General features: G+C 43.2%; 1 protein-coding gene across 1 annotated transcript in view; it reads left to right on the forward strand.

Annotated features, from left to right (window-relative positions):
- Window positions 1–17,886, forward strand: part of CAPN9 (calpain 9) — a 28,594-nt gene extending 10,708 nt beyond the window's left edge. Inside the window, exons 9-21 of the mRNA XM_068424994.1 lie at window positions 576–653; window positions 5,901–6,061; window positions 6,754–6,911; window positions 7,555–7,763; window positions 8,407–8,443; window positions 9,930–10,010; window positions 10,496–10,553; window positions 11,125–11,189; window positions 13,600–13,668; window positions 15,076–15,154; window positions 15,831–15,947; window positions 16,979–17,037; window positions 17,860–17,886. Of these exons, the coding sequence (XP_068281095.1) occupies window positions 576–653; window positions 5,901–6,061; window positions 6,754–6,911; window positions 7,555–7,763; window positions 8,407–8,443; window positions 9,930–10,010; window positions 10,496–10,553; window positions 11,125–11,189; window positions 13,600–13,668; window positions 15,076–15,154; window positions 15,831–15,947; window positions 16,979–17,037; window positions 17,860–17,886 (1,198 nt within the window). The remainder of the gene's footprint in view (window positions 1–575; window positions 654–5,900; window positions 6,062–6,753; window positions 6,912–7,554; window positions 7,764–8,406; window positions 8,444–9,929; window positions 10,011–10,495; window positions 10,554–11,124; window positions 11,190–13,599; window positions 13,669–15,075; window positions 15,155–15,830; window positions 15,948–16,978; window positions 17,038–17,859) is intronic.
- Window positions 17,887–18,451: the final 565 nt, after the last annotated feature.

Below are 18,451 nucleotides of genomic sequence, written 5' to 3' on the forward strand. Positions count from 1 at the left end.
ACCAAAATCTTGAGGTTTACCAATAGCCCTATTATACCTAACCCCAACACCTGACAGAATCCCAACTCTGAGTTCAGGCAATAATTCGGAATCACAGAATCACAGAGTCAGCTAGGTTGGAAGAGACCTCTGGGATCATCGAGTCCAACCTTTGACCTAACACCACTGTGTCAATTAGATCATGGCACTAAGTGCCAGTCTTCTCTTAAACACCTTCAGGGATGGTGACTCCACCACCCCCTGGGTAGACCATTCCAATGCCTAATAACCCCTTCCATGAAGAAATTTTTCCGAGTGTCTAACCTGAACGTCCCCTGAACTCATGCAGGACCATCGTGGAGCAGCTTTGGGATCTTTGGCCTGGTCCTGCTTTCAGCTACATTAGTTGGATCTCTGCAACCATAAGTGACAGCAGGATTCAGGAAACCTTAAATGCATCTGTGTTTGTGTGAGCCGCTCAAATAAAACACATCAGGAAGAAGAACAACCCGCTGCTGTTTCCAGCCAGTTGTTCTGAGCCAGGGAAAATTAATTGTCACATACCTGTAGTAATGCTTGGTTTTGTTTTCTTGCAGCTCTCCGGAGTGGCGTTCAGTCAGTCCATCAGAGCAGAGACGCCTAGCTCAGGCAGCACTGGATGATGGAGAGTTCTGGTAAGACATAGGTTTTTAAAGTGTATGGCTCTAGTCAGAAATCAAGGCGCAACTGGCCAAAATGAGCAATAATGAAGATGTCTCTGAGGAAATGCTCTGTTTCTACCTAGGAGAGGGCAGGTAGAATGCTCACTTGGTTTTCTGTGTGTTTCATGTGTGTCCATGTCTATTTTAATAACAAAAAGCATTTTAAAAGTCAGCTGAGTTAATAGCGTTAGCATATTTCAAATACTGTGTGTCTCACATGAATGTAACACCCTTTGAATCCTTTCCATGAACAATGGCAGGCTCTACAGAAGGGAGCATTGTATTGTACTGTATCATCCATGAAATGCCTTCAGGGTTGATGCTAGGCATATACTGGAAGGGAAGGGAGTCATGAGAAGCAATACTACGTGTTAAAGAAAGTAAAAGAACACCAAGATATGTGTGAAATTATGGAAAGTTTTAAGAAAATATGAAAATAAATGGAAAAAAAAACGTGATGGAAATTGGCTTAGAAGTGTGAAGTGTTCTTCAGGCCAAATTCATGATCTCAGACAGAGCAGATGGCTGACTTGCACATGATCCCCCCCCCCATATCAACCATGCTGTGCACTACTGACAATGTGTCTGGTCACATTTTCTAGGGCCAGATGCTTATCTCTTTTACACAGAAGAAAATTTAGAGAGGCATGCAGTGGGGCTATTCCAGATTTTTCCTGCAAGTTAAACCAAAGTTCAACTTTAGGCCTGAGAAGTGATTTGAGATAGACAATGCAGCACGTTAAGTCACATAAAATCATTTATCCCAAACTTTGCTAGCTCTGGAGGGAAGTAGGTCCAGTGGCTGATCCATTATTTAAGTATTTTTACATCGGGTATTTTGAGTTATTTTGCTATTGTCCTTGCAAATGCAGTAGGGCATTTCCAGTTTTTCCAAAAAGCTTTTGTGGGATATTTTATCTGTTTTTGACCTGGCTACAGCTGGAGCTTATGGGGTGAATGAAAAGGAGGCAAAGACTTTACCTGGAACCCAAGTAACTCCAGCAAGTCTCTCAATGTAGGGCATGACTTAAGCCTGACTGTGTAATGGAGGTACAAGTGTGCAAGTAGGCATCAAATGAGCAATGAAGTTAATGAAAAAGTCATCTGTCCAACAGAGCTAAGCTGATAGTTAAGTAAGTCCTCGGAAGGCCAATAAAAATTAATGATGTTGAGCATACCCAGATAAATGTTGGCCTTCCTCATCCAGCATCTCAGCCATTCAGAGCAGAAACAAAAGCCATTGGGACTGAAATTTCCGCTGAAGGGTTTAAGTGGACAAAAATCATATGCAGAAGATAAGAAATGCTTCCAAAACCAGTCAGGCAACTTTGATACCAGCTAAATCCTCCACCCAGTCCATCAGACTTTTTTTTCCTAATGCCTTTTGACTTCTGTGTATTTCTCTAAGGAGTGTTTGCCTCTTTGCCCCTCTAAGCCACACCTTGACGGTTTCGCCATCAGGCTTCACATACAGCCTTTGCATGAGCAATAATGTGATGTATCCCTAAAGACATTAAAATGGTCAGATGAGGAAAGAGATGAACATAGCTGCTTCTCTCCAGCTTTCAGTTTGCTCCTACTGTGGTTCTTGCTGTTGCAGTTTAGCTGAGGAGATGGAGAATGAGCTATATTCCTGTTTCTGCAGCTGAGGACCTTCAGCTGGTCTATTCACCACTCCTGGTGGTAACTTGGCTTGCCTCCCTGGAAAGCTGGGGTAATCTTTATGAGGTGCTTTGAAACCTGCTGCTAGAAATAGTGAGTAGCAAAGTAATTAGATTCTCAAGAGTTCAAAACATGTTCTCCATGACATTCATTATCTTTGGGCAAATAATGTAAGGTGCAAGGGGCTCTTCTCTTTGTTGACCACAAATGGTTTCTACTGAAGTAGACTTAATAGTAAGCTCTACATTCAGCAAGCTCTTTGTATGTCTGTCACGGTTTAAGGCTGGGCTGGCTATTAAACCAGTAGCAGATGCTTTCTATTAACCCTCTCCACCCCCAGAAGGGGAAGGAAAAGAGAAAAGGGAGAGAGACTTACGGGTTGGAAAGTTAAAACAGTTTTAATAAACTATAATAATGAAAAAGAGAATAATAATAATAATGGAAATAATTAAATATACACAAATATATACAAATATACACAAAACCAAGATCGAGCTCCCCCGATGTCAGTCACATCAGCACAGGCGCTGCAGGCAGGTCCGGGAAGGCCCAGACTGAGCTCAGCGACGGATGGGAACTGGATTTACAGACGCACGGATCGGGATCGGGGGCAGCAGGAAAATGGACAGAGCCCTCTTCGGACACTGGCCACAGCAGAAAGAGAGCGAGACCCTCGTGATCCCCCCGCTTTATACTGAGAATGACGTGCATGGGATGGAATACCTCGTTGGTCAATTTTGGGTCACCTGTCCTTTCGGCTCCTCCCTGGAGGTGCGACCCCTCTGCGGCTCTTCACTTGTAATTAGTGAGGAATTTAGCATTGACCTTGGTTTCTCTAGGAATAAGTACAGCAAAAGCCTTTCTGCATAACATCCCTACCGGTGCCTCAGTGATAACTATAAACTTCGAGTGTTATCAGTCCTAGAAGCAGACGCTGTCTGCAAAACATGCAGTTAGTTTCACAAAGTACGGTTACTTAGAAGAGGCTTAGCTGAAAGTAAAAATCACTGAAAGGAAAACTGGTTCTGTTTTAGTCCAAACCAGGACAACATCATTCCTTAATGTGTCTGAAAGCTGAAAGAGAGCCCAGGAAACCTACTATGCACTCGTGAACAGCTTCTGTCACTGTGCTGCAAGTTTTGGACCCAGCTTATTCCATGTGCTGACTGCACACAAAGCAATGGTCATTTCTCCTACACAGGCTCATTTCTGTTAAATGAAAGAGAAGAGGAAGAAGAAATATACCTGTTTATTCTCATGTATTGTGTTAGACTCCGTCCTAGGTGGAACAGGAAGGCTAGGAGGAAGGGTAGCACAGCAAGGTAATTAGATGAAAAACTATGGAACATTTAAAGCAAGATAAGTGCCATAGCATCAGTGTGTCTTCAGTCAATGCAAAAAGGCAGCACAGCTGTAGAGGACTACATGGGATAAGGCAGCCAAGGTGGGAAACGTGGTCTGATAAGACCTTCTGTCCCTTTTGTTCTTTGGATTTGTGAGGACTGAAGAAAATCTTCATGGTAACATGCTGAGGGCCTGCTGACCTCATTAACTACCCCAAAGACATTTTAGCTATGTATTAGCAGCTCAGATTGGTCTTGTCCAGGTGCTTCTACTAGATGCGAAAAAGGCATCCTGCTGTTGCCTAAGAAATCAGCTTCTCACCCTAATCCTTTCACTCCTAAAATCAGAGGGTCAGAGTCTTCGCTTTCCTTCACCAGTACAAATCCAGAACAGCCCTAGGGAAGTCACAACAGGTGTTTTACCTCTTAAGAGCCAAATATGATCTATAAAGTGCAACTCCTTCATCTGCTTTGCAGCGCATTTCCAAAGAACCCAAAATTGCATAATGTGGCCAGGAAACCAAACCACTCAGAGACAGATATTGCTATGCTGCCCCTGCTCTAGTGTATTGAGCATCAAAGTGAGAATTAGCAGTGCCTAGGGCTAGCAATACATGGGAATAGCTGACAAGAAAGAGGACAGAGCTCAGGAAAGCATACCCTGCTCTTTCTTCCCACACTAAAAACAAGTTGTAAAATGGCCCGTAGCAAGTGTAAATTAATACCACCACAGACATCTATTTCTTACGGAGCAGAAAAATAGAGCTAGCTGTGTTTGATGAGCTACACTGAGGGCTAGCTGGGTCCTATCTGCCACCGCCGCAGAAAAATATGCGGTCTTGGGGAGCTTTTACTCTCCTGCTACTCCATTTTGTTGTTAGGTGTCAACCACTGGAGGAAAAGGATAGTTATAGAAGTTCCTGTTAGAGAGGAGATCAATTTCTGTACGTTATTTCTATGGTCCATGGAGAGAGAAGGACTCTTACAGATAGTGATTCAGAGCAGAGGATGCATCTGGGTGCTAAATTGCCCTCAGGAAGGCCTAAAACCTCTCCCTTTTTACAGAGGGAAGTTCAGCCTACCAAGGCTACCCTCAGTCTTAGAGCATACCGGCCTCCTGTCCTGGCAGTGCCCACCATGCAAGCTGCTGTCTCTTAGACAGCTTCCCTTCTCTGTTCCTTTTGCAGAGGGCTGCACAGCATGTCCAGTGGTGCCTGGCTCTGGCTGTCCCTTCTCTTGGCTGTTTGCTCAGCCCTGAACACCAGGCTCCTTGGCCAGCAGGACTGTTGATATCTCTTTGCACTTTTACTTGCTAGATAAAATCGCATGGCTTATATGCTTCTCTGCATGCTGAGCAGGCTAGTTTCAACCAGCCCAGCCTAGCAGTTCAAAAACACCCATCTTGTGGCATTTGCTTCCTCCTTCCCATGGCCATGTATATATGTCCACCTTGGGTATAAAATATATGTAGTGCAGTCTACGTGACACAGTAGCAGGCAGCAGTGTCTATACCACCTTCAAGGGCAGGTTGAAGCCGCTACTCAAGTCCAGACACACTTTTGTCTCTCGTGTTTGGTGTATGTTTTTGCTAGGACAAGGTCCCAGGCATCCATAAAGGAGGGGAGGGTGAGCAACTTGAGCCTAGGCACCTTAGCAGAGGCCCAAATGTGACTTTAACTGCACTGCAGACAAGCTAATCATACCATGGCTTGGCTAATCCATCACCCTGTGTCACTTCTAGTGCTGTCATGCAGCTGGCATTTGAACATACAGCTGCTTTGTAGGCAGACTTAGCTCCTGCACAGATACCTGCCATCCTTTGGTTGGCTCTTCAGCAATATAGATGCAGCCATTAAGGCCAGGATGGTGTTGGTGAAATAACTCTTGCCACTGTAGGTTTTGTGCCAGTGTCACTTCTTTTCATCTTATACTCAACTGTAACTGAATAAAATCAGTGGAGTTATAGTGTAAAAAAATAGCTGTAAGAGATGTCAGAATCAGACCCAGACAATAAAGTTGCTTGTGTTTTACACCACAGTGAGTGAGAGCTAGCTTCTCCCCCGGTGTACATCAGCATATCTCCACAGTCACTGAAACTATTCAGATCCACACGAACTGGTGATCTGGCCCTGAGACTCAGGGGAGTAAGTACTTCTGCTGCACATCCTTCACTGAAGTGAATGACTGCCTGTTCCTTCCTATGTCTTTTGCTCAGGATGAAATTTGAAGACTTCAAAGTGCATTTTGATAAAGTTGAGATCTGCAACCTGACTCCAGATGCCCTGGAAGACAGCACTGCTCACAAGTGGGAGGTGACCATCCACCAGGGGAGCTGGGTCCGGGGATCAACTGCAGGAGGATGTAGAAATTTTCTAGGTAAAGAGATACTGCTTTGAAAATGAGAAGCAGGCACTGAAGTCTTTACCCGCCCTCAGCACGTCTCCTGTTACCCCATAGTGGAACTGTGGGTGCAGGCCAGGCCAGCAGAGTCTCAGCTAGCAGGAAGCAGCCAAAGGGACAAATGTTCATATAATCACACTTGAGACTTTGCAGTAAAAGACCTGCTTGCTTTGCTCTCAAGTTCATTGGATCTGATTTGCCTCTCATTTACATTTCCATGAGCAGGACTAGTTCCAAATAAGTCACTTAAACTGCAGCAGTAAGTGTAAAATGAGACAAAAATCCAGCTCAGCCAGCATGTTTATGTGGTTCTGAAGTAGCATCAGAGACCTAAACTGTGTTACTCCAGACTGGCACCAGCACTATGGGATCATTGTAGCTATGTACTTTTAACAAAATCCCGTCTGACAACTTTATTTAAACCACGGTAACTTAATAAAATATCAGGCCTAAAATCTTTTCTACACCTAGTTCCATGAAGGACTTTGGTATTTGGCTTATTTTCTGCAGAGCTTAGTGGAAAGAAGCATGATAGCTAATGGAAAAACTAAATTTGAGCAAAACCTCAGCTTAATTGTCCTTTTTGTCTTCTTTTTTTTCTCAGTAGTAGTAGTGGTGCTATTATTATTCTGAGGCAAGAAACTCTCTGGTGTTCTTTACATTGGCAGAGACTTTCTGGACAAATCCACAAATCAAGCTACATTTGACAGAGAAAGATGATGGAGACGATGACTGCACATTCATAGCAGCACTAATGCAAAAGGATCGCCGTAAACTCAAGAAGCTTGGTGCTGAAATGCTAACCATCGGCTACTCTATTTATGAGGTACTCTATTGCTTTTATAGCACAGTAGCTGCACTACCAGTATTAGCATCTTTCTCTGGGTTCGTACCCCTGCCAGTCATCATGTATTTTTAGGGCCCTAGCTCTTAAAATAATCTTCTCAGTCACATCAAGCTCCACGGAGAATTTTGACGTAGTTGGGATGGAGTCCTCTCAGAGCAGGATTTAGCAGTCCCTAAGGGCTGTGGGTTCCCAGGATAGACTCCTTGGCCCCATGATTCTGCCGGAGAGGAGATGTTGCTTCTTATGAGCCTCTTGGGGCGCATCACACACAGGGTTGCCTGTCCCTGACTGAGGTTGGGATTGGCAAATCTGTTGTCACTGCTCTGTGACACCCCGCCTGGGATGGTGATATTCAACAGCAGGGAATGTTTAAGCAGGAAGACAATGTCCCAGAGTCCTCTTAGACTGCCTTCTGTGTGGGAAACAACCACTGGTAATGGGTCCTTGCCATAAGGTGGGAGCTAGGTTGCTGTGAGGACCTGGGTGAAGTGATGAGAGTCAGGGTCACAGCCAGGGGAGATGCTTGTGCCAGGCAGAGTCTGGCTCTGTGATTGGGAAAGGGGCAAAGATGGCCCCCAGCACACCCCAGGCAATGCAACGCTGCCTTCGTTTCCCCTCCTAGAGCCCTGGCAGAGATGGACACTTGGGCAAAGACTTCTTCAGGTACCACCCCTCCAAGGCCAGGAGCAAAACCTACATTAATTTAAGGGAAGTATCTAACCGATTCAAGCTGCCACCAGGCGATTACATTCTTGTTCCGACCACGTTTGAGCCGCACCAGGAGGCAGATTTCTGCCTGAGGATTTTCTCTGAGAAGAAGGCCATCACTGAGTAAGTCAACAGCGAGCCCCGGGCCCTCCGGTGCTCGCTTGCGTGTGGGGCCAGTGGCTGCTGGGGAGAGCCTGGCGGCCGGGCACCCAGCCCTACAGCAGAGCCCTGACATGGGAAGCTCCTGATGGGTTTTTTTTTGCATTTGCCCATTTTTGCTAAACCTCACTCTTTTTGGAGAGGAGTTTAAGAGGTGGGGAAATAGGGCTTGCCATGGTGAATCTTCTGAAAGCTTGACAAGGAAGAGTTGCTAACTGCCTCATACTGTTCAGGAATCTGTGAATGCAGCAGTGTTTGTTTCCTGTTTGTTTCCTCACAAAGTTTGTCCAAATGACAATTTTATATTAAAAAAGGGTATTGAGAAAAAAGTGTGTGCACAATCAACAAAGAATTAAATTAATTCTTTAGCAGACAGCATGCACAGCTGTGCCCTCCCTGAGTCCTGCTTAAAGTCTCTTTTAAGGGCTTGTACCAAAATTTAAACAGTGCAAAAATCTGATTGTCTGATGAATTTTATCTAAACTTAACCAGTTCAGTAAAAAAATGCAGTTTTATCATTCACCTCTGGAAAATGTAATAAGCAAGTTTCCACCTCAAGCAGATGTTGAATATCTTGAGATACTGAATAAGGTTTTGTTTTCTCCAGGGATCTAGATGAAAACGTTGCCGTTGATCCCCCTGAGGTAAGTCTACAGAGTTAAAATAGCAAGAGAATAGCTCAGCAGATGCCGGCACACACTGCTTTTACTGTCTTTGGCTAAAACACGTTCATTTCACAGGAATGTTACACAATTGCCAGCTTTGTGTATGTGACTGAAACAGTCAGTTCTGCTGAATATGGTAAAAGAGCTGTAACAATCAAAATCATAATCGTTATGCTTCTGCATCCACTTCAAGGCTGGGTGCGCTGAAAGCACAACCGTTAGTGACGGGGAGGCACATGGCCATTCACATGTTTTAAAATTTTATTTATTATGAAAAAAATAAGAGGCAAGAGAATGTCCACAGACTTACATTCATTTTACATACAAATATCTTTATTTTACTTATCAATAACTGCAGGGCTTGGGAGGGAATGCTTGATACATGCGTGTGCCTACTGAAATGATGAAATTATTTTTGTTTCTGAATGGCCTGGTCTGCCTGCTGAGCACTAACTGCAGCTGAGTCTGAGTCAGCTCCTGCTTAAGTGTATCCCTGCAAATAAGCCATTAATTGTGGTGTGCCTTCCCATGGAAACAAGCTAAGCCAAGATCTCCTTTGTCCCTCTTTAGTAAAACTCTCCTCCAGGGACTAGCTAACAAGTGCGTCTCCATTTCTGGGATCTCGGGGCCATGTTCAGTAGCAAAGTAAATCTGTTCCCCTGTCCCAGTATCACTAAGGGACTGAATCCAAACTTGAGCAGAAGGAAGTGAGGAACATACATACAGTCAAAAAAAAAGTGTAAGTGGCCAAGCAGTGTCACTAGGGCCACTCTGGTGACAGTACACTAAATAGTACCCATATTTTATCTTCTGTGGGTAGAGAAAACAAAGCCTGATTCTTTGCTTCCTGTGCTATGCTGTTGCCTTCTTTTTTCCCCATTTTTTTGGCCCAAGAACTCCTCTCTGTTCACATGGGCACCCCAACTATAGCAGTAGCTCTACACCATTGCATCTGTCTGCTCATCAGTGTAGACTGAAGCCTGGACTCTACAACCCTGCGACTGCACTGAGGCATTCAGCCAGCAGCTGGCTGAAAGTGCTTCCAGGCTCAGGATGGCTTTGGGTAATGTTCCAAAGTGCAGCCACCTCTGTCTGGTGCTCTCAAGGCGGGTTAGAGGTCCCTGGATGATGCCGCTGGAAAGAGCTCAGTAGAGCTGTGATTGTTCAAGGAGCGGGGAAGCAGAGTGGTGCAGGGGTGGGATGAGAGGATGAGTGTTTTCCAGGATGGGTGCTCTTGGTTTTGAGATAGCCAAGGCAATGGCAATCGACCAGGCGAAGGAAATGAGGGGGTGAGACCCCTTTGGGCAGCCAGTTGGTTGGGAGGCCTCAGGTCTAGCAATGTTCAGGAGCATGTATACCCTTATTTTAAGAAGTACTATAGTCCCCTGATGCACAGAGAGGCTGTGTGCAGGAGAAATGTCAATTTTTACAATTCCTACAATGACTTGTGTGGTTGATGTTGCAGCCTGCAAACCCAACCCCAAACCCCCAAGAAACTGAAGAAGAAAATCTGTTCCGGGCACTGTATGAGCAGATTTCAGGAAAGGTGAGTGCAAAACCCTTGTGGGTCATAGCAAGATGTAGAAAGAGGGGAGACACTTCTGCTCCCACCCACGGCCAGGTGAAACAAAAATGACGTATGCTTAGTTGTAGTGTGTTGTTTGGGCACCAGATGTCACCGTGCCTTATGTCTAGAGGGAGAAGGGTGCAGTCCCTGGTGAGCCAGCAGGAGGACCAAAGCTAGAACTCAAGCCCTGAGGGAGCCTACCTGGTTCAGTGTCCAGCTGCAGTTTATTTTTCTTTGCATCAATGGTTCCTGTTTGAGATCTCCTTCAAACAGCCTTATGCACAGCAGCACTCCTGTATTTTGCCAGCCCTTTAGTTTTTAGCCTTCTCTTGGTTTTGTATGATTCTCTTTTCCTGAGTTGCAATAAAGTACAGATGGGTGAAGTTTGTGTTTTCTGAGGTTTTTGGTATGTCTGATTACAGAAACATTCAGGTAACAGATGCTGCACTTTTTTTTAATTTTAGGACATGGAAATAGATGCAGAAGAACTCGAATATGTTCTGAATGCTGTATTAAAAAAAAGTAAGTGCTGATGACCTCTAAGTTAAGGGCTGTAAAGGACTTTATAAAAGTTGCCATTAAATTCACTTGCAGATAGAAAAATAAAGGCTGTGTTATGACTCCTGCCTGGTGTCCTTCAGCCAGCCGGGGCAGAGCCAGGAAAACATCTGGTCCACGATCTAACCACAAGCTTGCCCTGCCTCCAGCACGATCCATGTCAGCTCAGTGAGGCCAGCTCTCCATTGCACTACTGCTCTGCTGTGGAGGGACCAGCACTGGGCTGGGACTTGTAAGACCTGGATGTAGTTCCTGACTCTGCTACAGACCCTTTGTACAACAGGAAACCTGTTGCTCTCTGAACCTCATCTCCTGATTTACGAAACAAGGACAGTATTTCCTGTCATGTCTTCAGTAAATACCTCCTCTATCTGGACTGTGACTTCTCTATAGTCTTCATCTTCCAGTGCACAGATCCTCCCACAATGAGAACTAAGAGCCAGCTATCTCTGCTTATGAAATCCTATTTTCTACTTTCAGTTTATAAAAGGCAGATTTGCCCAATGACTTCTTCCTTGTTATTGTCCTTTTTCAGCAAAGAACATAAAATTCAAGAACTTAAGTCTCATTTCATGCCGAAATATCATTTCTCTTATGGATGTATCCTTTCAAATAAGTGCTTGTAAGGCTAAATGAATAATGAATATAATTGTCCATAGCATTACCTGTCATGGATATTAGAGATGGATGTGGTAATGTCATGGCAGAACACTACCCAAATTAAAAATTATGTGAAAGTTGTATCCTGATTTTTGTTTTAGAAATTTAGAGTTAGGAGCTTCAAGACAGACCATCATTTTCTACTGCAGACCTAGTGGGAGATGCTTTAATGCTGCGCACCTCACCTGTAAATGTAAATCTCAAATTACTTCTGTATAGAACAGTACATTTTTCAAGCTCTGGTTTATTTGAAAAAAAGCCTAGAAGAGGTAACTCAAGAAAAGTCTGCTGTCTGGAGGGTTAAATTCACCAGAGTTGTGCATGCAAGTTACGGGTCAGAAATGAAGGATCAGCAGAGTGTTGAAAATTACTGATATCAAAGCTGTGGGGGTTTTGACAACCAGATTAAAAGCTGGAAAATCTGGTCTTTCAGCTAGATCCTGGAACTCCAGGAAGCAGACATGTGGGCGAGAGTTGTCTGTCCAAATTTAGGCATTTGTGGTGTAGGTGTCTACATCTAAGCTAGCTTTCTAGGCTTCCTTTGTAGATAGTGAAAAGGATGGTGTAATTATACCTGTTCTGGATGTGCCTAACTTGTGAGGGATGCTAAATGATTGCTCAGACATTAAGTGAGATGAATCACAGCGCTGGTACTTCCCCACCAGATTCATCCTTTGCAATGTTCTGGTGCCTGTTGAGTTTTCTTGGCATGGCTTCTCCTCAAGTAGAGCTGTTTTTTGCAGTATGCTTTCCTGATTGACAGACAATTTTGTTACATGTCAGACAGAACAGATACAGACCTGACAAGGCAAGTATCTAACACTTGGTTTATGTCTTGCTTGTTCAGCTGCAAAGTTCTTGTTTTTTGCTTTTGTTGCTCCAGTCCATGACAGAGGTAACATTTTCTCAAACATTTCTAACAGAAAACCAAAACAGACAAAACTTTATCGCCTTAAAACTATGTCCATAATGTTAAAATTCAGTGCAGATCAGTCACCATGTATATGCAGTGAGAAACAGGGGACCAGTCCTAAATTTCCTTCCTTGAAAACCAAGCTTCAGCAGGGAGCTGGTCCATGTTCACATCTCATCCTTACATGGTATTGGGACAGAGCCAGGGTCTGCACTTGACCCAGGAGCATGGCAGCAGTCCTAGGTTTACTATTTAGGATATAACTAAATAGTTTCCATGATTTGCAATGCTTCCAAGCAAATCTCTGAATAGTTTTGAATAAATGGGGAGACATCTCTTCATCTGCTTTGGAAGCACAAGGAACGCAGACACAACCATCCCACTCTGGACATGGTATTTGGAGCACAATGGAGGAGCAAAATGACACAAACACAAACCCAAGTCAAAGCTGGCAGAGTCCCCTCTGTGTCATATGCCACCAAATCCCTGGCTACAGTCATCATGCAGTGGCACAGAGGGAGGGGCAAAGTTCTACATGACCCCAGGAAGTAGAACCTGTCTGGGTAAACAGACAGACTTTTTGCAGGAGTGACAACATCCTTGGGATCTGTGGGTACCCTCAATAATGTCTCCAGTGTAGGTGCTTAAATAATGGCAGGCATTAGCTAGACCTTGTTTGGCTCATTTTAACCTTTGTGAATGTTCACTGAGCTAGTGTCCATCTGAGCAAGGGCTTTGTCCCAACGAGTAAGATGGAAAGGGGAAGCGGAATGGATGGATAGAAAGCGAATGGGTCCATTCCTTATTTAGCATGTCAGAGCAAGTGCCCCATCCTGCAAGTGAGCTGTGCTTGGGTGACATCAGTAACAGTAAAATAAGTATTAAGACCCTCATACTTCAGGCAGAGGGAAGGCCAAGCAGATCTAATCACTGCCTCTCAGAACTGCTGCATAGACATTTTTTTCAGACCATAAAGACCAGATTTTGCCAGCCTCACCCCACAACTCCCATTAATTTTTGGTTTAGCCATTGCAACAGAGCCTGATCTATAGCTAAAAATACTGAATAGCACATTGGTTGAGTAACTCCTTCGAGTATAGTAGCAATCTGTTTTAATTGGATAATTTAATTCTCTGAATCATTTATATCCCATTTATATCCAAAGCTGTTCTTGCCTCAGAACAATCTTTCTTTCTTCTGTGGAGCCTGCATTTCTCAGCTGTGTTTTTATATCACATAGTGTTCCCCAAGTATCACAGCCACAGCCATGACTGTAACTGCTCAAGCTGCACCTCATGAGAAATCCCAATATCAGTTTCAGTGGCACCATAGGCTTTCCAAGCAACATAATGTTTTCTGCTTAAATGAATGGTGCAAATAAATTCTGAATGAACTTGGACCTTCTTGTAAATCCTTTTCCTTAATTCGGATTACCAGACCAGTGGCAATGGGAAACTGGAATTTAATGAGTTCAAAGTTTTCTGGGAAAAAATGAAAACATGGATAGTAGGTGACATTATTCATTGTATTTGTTTCTCTATTTCATTAGCTATTTCCTGCATAGCTTATTATGTATGTGTAGACAAAAATGGAGACAAGAGTGTTTAGAAGCCACGAATTTTAACTCAAAACAAATGTTTTAAAAGTATGGGGGTTTGTTTTGGATGGTCAAAGACATTCTTAGCTTTCCATGATGCTAAACCATAATGATTTTCTGGAAATAACAGAGATTTTTGAAAGCAAATCAACTATGTTTGGGATAAAGAATGCAACGGACACTAATAAGGAAGCCAAAGTAAAACTTAAGGAGTTTCCATTACTGCTGTTGTACAGAAGAAGAACGTGATGATTCATGACTAGTAGGAAACAATAATTTCCTAAGTCATTGCATTTTCATTATTGATCTCTCAGGACTCAACTGTACTGAAATCTGGGGAAGTGTTAATTCTAATTTTAAACACATTTCCCTGCCACTGTATATGGCAGTAAGAATAAGCAGGCTTGCAGAATCAGGTCACAGACTGAATATTCAAATAAAGACATCGTAATTGTTTCCTCATGGTCATTAATAGTTTTTCTAAATTCATGCTTCACCCAAATATTCAAAATATGCAGTTCTGTTCTTCTTGTCTAGCCCATCAGAAATGGCAAACAGTTTTTCTGGGTACTAATGTCACATCTCTTTTAACAAAAGATGCATTGTTTTTTAACAAGGGGTCTTGAGAAATCCTTGTGTCCTGTAGGAAGATTTTCACGTATATTTGCTGGAAAATTTTAAGCTGAATGTGACAACAGCTCTAAATAACTCATATTCCAAGGGAGAGTTGTGTTTGTCATCTCATTAAAAGGGTAGAATTTAACTCCAGCTTAGTAATTATTTTATATTTAGGTCAAAATTCAAACTGTTTGTACCAGTTCTCTTGGTTGTACCATGAATGTGGCTGTTTAACTATTTTATATCTAGAAGCAGATGAGTAAGTGACAGTCTTAACTTCATGTTAAACAACTTGTCTCTAGCCTTCAGAATTATGAAGAAAAACATAAAAAGAGATTAAGAGAATGTGTCAATTAAGAGTTAAAAGACAAAGAACAATATGTCCTTCCCAGATAAAATCACTTTTTAAAAAATCATGGAATTTTTTATGAAGAGCAACTCATTATTTCTGAATGCTTGGGTTTGACAGTACTTGTTTAAGTTTAACTTAACAACAGCCTATTCGTATGACAAAGAAAACTGGGACCCAGATTTGCTCCTCAGTTACAAAATCAGACTGGATCTAGACCAAAGTCTTGTCAGATTTCTTAAATTCTTATGCTATGCAATTAGAGATAAACACCTTGCCTTTCTATGCCATGTCTATGCTCCCTTTCATATGCAAATACTGAACTTTCCATGTGCTCCTTTCATAACAGAATATCTTTCTTCAATTTGACTTTGATAAATCTGGCTCCATGTCCTCCTATGAGCTTCGCAGTGCTCTTAAAGCTGCAGGTAAGACAAGCACATTTTATCCAGGAAACCTGTCGAACAGATCGGCTGTGGGTGAAGTGAGCTGCAACCAATTACGCAGGCCGGGTGCCCCTGAACAGAGAGGATGTCTAAACCCCAGAGAGGACCTGGGCACCTAAAGAGGACATTGAGTGAACTAATTTTGCTCCAGGTATCCCCAACCCTGCAGGGCAGTCAGTCAGAGCAATCTTTACATTTTTATTGAGCTCTGTTAAACTCAACAGGGCTGCACATGTGCAGGGTTAGACCCTGAAACAAACCACTTCAGAGTCCATCTCCACTCAAGAGTTGGAAGGACAGTGAGTAAGCTGTTTGTTATGAAGAGCGGTCAGTGCATTTGTATTTCATCACAAATTATTTTTATTAAAGCACCTAGTTTTGTAGAAATACCTCCAAATTTCAAGGAGACAGAATGGTCCCTCATACATCAAAAAGTGCATGGACTAGAAACTGCAGTGACTGCAAAATTTCTTGTTCAGAGTTTGTTATTCATTGCAAGCCTAAAGAACTTTGTGGGCAGATCGCTTTCTGGATGGATGTGTGCCACAGAGTATACTCCCATTAACTGGTTTTCAAAGATTAGTCAGCAGCGATCTGCAGATTTCTCCCTGGCCTGCAAGGTTGCTCACTTTTCCTTTGTGCGTGTGTCTTTGGGAAGGATATCAACTCAACAACTACCTGCTGCAACTGATTGTCCTCCGATACTCTGATGAACAGTTCCAGATTGAATTTGATGATTTTCTGAACTGCTTAGTTCGCTTAGAGAATGCAAGTCGTGAGTATCTTCCTCTGGAATTTCTTCCCCTTTGAAAGAAAAAAAAGTTCCACTTTTGGCTGTAGTTGAGCATATTACACAATATCTGAGATCAAGTGTGTACATGGCTAACAGAAAGGACCTGTGTTTAGCACTTGCTTTTAGGATGGCTTTTCTCCTGTAAAGTGAAAAATGTTCTGCTGCTAATGGAAAATTTCCCTATGTGAACAGAGCTTGCTTCATAAACTGCAGCAACTTCACGAGGCATGTGAAGAATACTGGCGAAGTCCATGTTATAGCCTTTTTGTGGCTCACCCACAAGCTTAATTTGGGATCACAGAAGTTCAAGGTTCAAATATCGCTTGTGCCTCATGCAAAGAGACAATTTGCTTATGCTTCAGCAGGTATCTATCTCCTGTACCTTTTACACAACTTGTCCACTTTTGGTTGAAGATATGGTTCCCTGTACGTCAAGGCACCCTAGGTCTCAGTTGATTTGTGTTCAGGGTCACACTCATTCCAGAGCAGCAGTAGTAGAAAGAGGTAAATGGCTGGATAAATGCTGAAGTGATCATTAGTGTGGCTTCAAATTCAACTCAAACGCAACTCACTCTATGAGAAGCAAAATCAACTTTCTTGACTCTTTTTTTTGTTTTGTACTTTTCTTTACGTTCTCGTTCTGTCTGTGGCAATAGAAGTATTAAACTCCTGAGAGAGAAAAGTTAAATAAGATATATAAAGAAATGAAAATTGCTTGGTTTTATTTCAAAGTATCATCTAAATCCAACTGTTTGTCGCATCCAGGACACCCTCTTCCAGTCAAGTCCTGAAGTGAGACTTGCACAAAGGCCTTAAGTCAGCAAGACATTTCCTCTTGCAAGGACTTCATTTTGTCAGAGCACCTACCACCACCAAGCAATCCTAAGCAACTTGCCTTTGCGCCAGGCCCTCCCTCTCCTTGGCACGGCCACCCGTTGTTGTGGGATGGGGAGCTCATGTATAAATATGAATGAGGCGTATTTATAGTGCTCGTGTCCTGTTTTTCATTTCAGGAGTATTCCAGGCACTGAGTGTGAAAAACAAGGAGTTCATTAACCTGAATATAGGCGAGGTATGAGCACAGCTTCATAAACACTGACAAAATTATGGGGCTTCTCTAGAGCTTTGTCCTCTTGTAAGAACCAGAGTATTTCTTCATGACACTCCAGGTGACATCTATGTCCATGAGAGTGCAGGGGGCATCTGCCGTAGGTTTCAGCAGGACTGGGATTTTACAGCGCAGGCACTGATTACATCTCCTCCATGCTATTTCCTTCCTTCCATACCCTGCGGCATATTGACAGCTTCCCGTCCCCCTTTCTAGATTCTCTGCTTTTTCCTTCCTTGCGTGCCAGCTCTTGATGGGGGAAAGGGGAAGCAGCAGACGGGGAGTCTTTCACTCTCCCTGAATCCCCCAAGAGTTCAGATCAACCTCTCCTGTGCATGTCCATCATCTGCTTCTCACAATGCTCAGCAAAAGCTTCTCATTTTCTTGTGCTCTCTTTGTCTCCCTGTTGCGTATGTGGGTTGTCGCCTATTTCACACTAACCCAAATCTTTCTGGGGCAAGGCACAATGAATTCCCTGTCACAATAAACGTGGGAGCCCGTGTAAACTGCTGGGATGCAACCAAAATCACTGCCGTTATCGGCATCTAATGCTTGGAGAGCTCTGCCTCCTTCCCTCCAAACACAGAAGTAAATGCTGGCTGAGGTCTCTCCTTAGTGACGTGACATGAAAGCCTAGTGAGCAAAGGTCCTCTTCCCTGCATGGGGTCAATTCAGAGCAAGGCACTGCTTTTGAACATCTGTCTTTCATTTGGGGAAAGGGAGGGGAAGGGAGAAGGAAGGGCCTGAAATTATTTATTGTAAAGTTGTCCTTTCTTCTGATATTAGTTCATCAACCTGGCAATGAACATCTGAAGAAGTCTGACTTGGATGCTGGGAGTTTCTTGTGACATTGCTGCCGAGACGTCTGCCCCAACAGCTGAGGTCCCTTCGCACACAAACTTTACCAGGAGATTTTGTCCGGAGGAACATGCATGCTACCCACCCCTTCTGGTCTCCAGCCCTGTTGATGAGTTCGACAGTCAGATCACATTTTGGTTTTATTTTTGGTAAAGCCTGATACTTGATTTGTTACTGTGAGAAGCATTTGGATGGGGCACACATGCCTCTCAAGCAGGCTGAAACTGATGTCCCTGAGTGACCACAGGTTTTTATGAAACAGGATTGTATTTAGTTTCAGCACAGCACAGACTACAGTGATTAAAAGTCTGTATTTCTGCTTGGCTACAGATTACTATAAGGTACTTTTGAAAACATAAGATTGCACAAAACTTTGTTCAGTTTGGAATTTATTTCCAGGCATGCTGTGTGGCTACATAACAAGTCCCCTGTCATAGCCACATGAATTGCAGTCTGGTGAACTGCAAACAAAGGAAGACTAGGGAACGTATGGATGAAAATTCATCTTTGAATGCTTATG

Source organism: Nyctibius grandis, chromosome 1, assembly GCF_013368605.1.
Source record: "Nyctibius grandis isolate bNycGra1 chromosome 1, bNycGra1.pri, whole genome shotgun sequence".
NCBI lineage: Eukaryota > Metazoa > Chordata > Aves > Nyctibiiformes > Nyctibiidae > Nyctibius > Nyctibius grandis.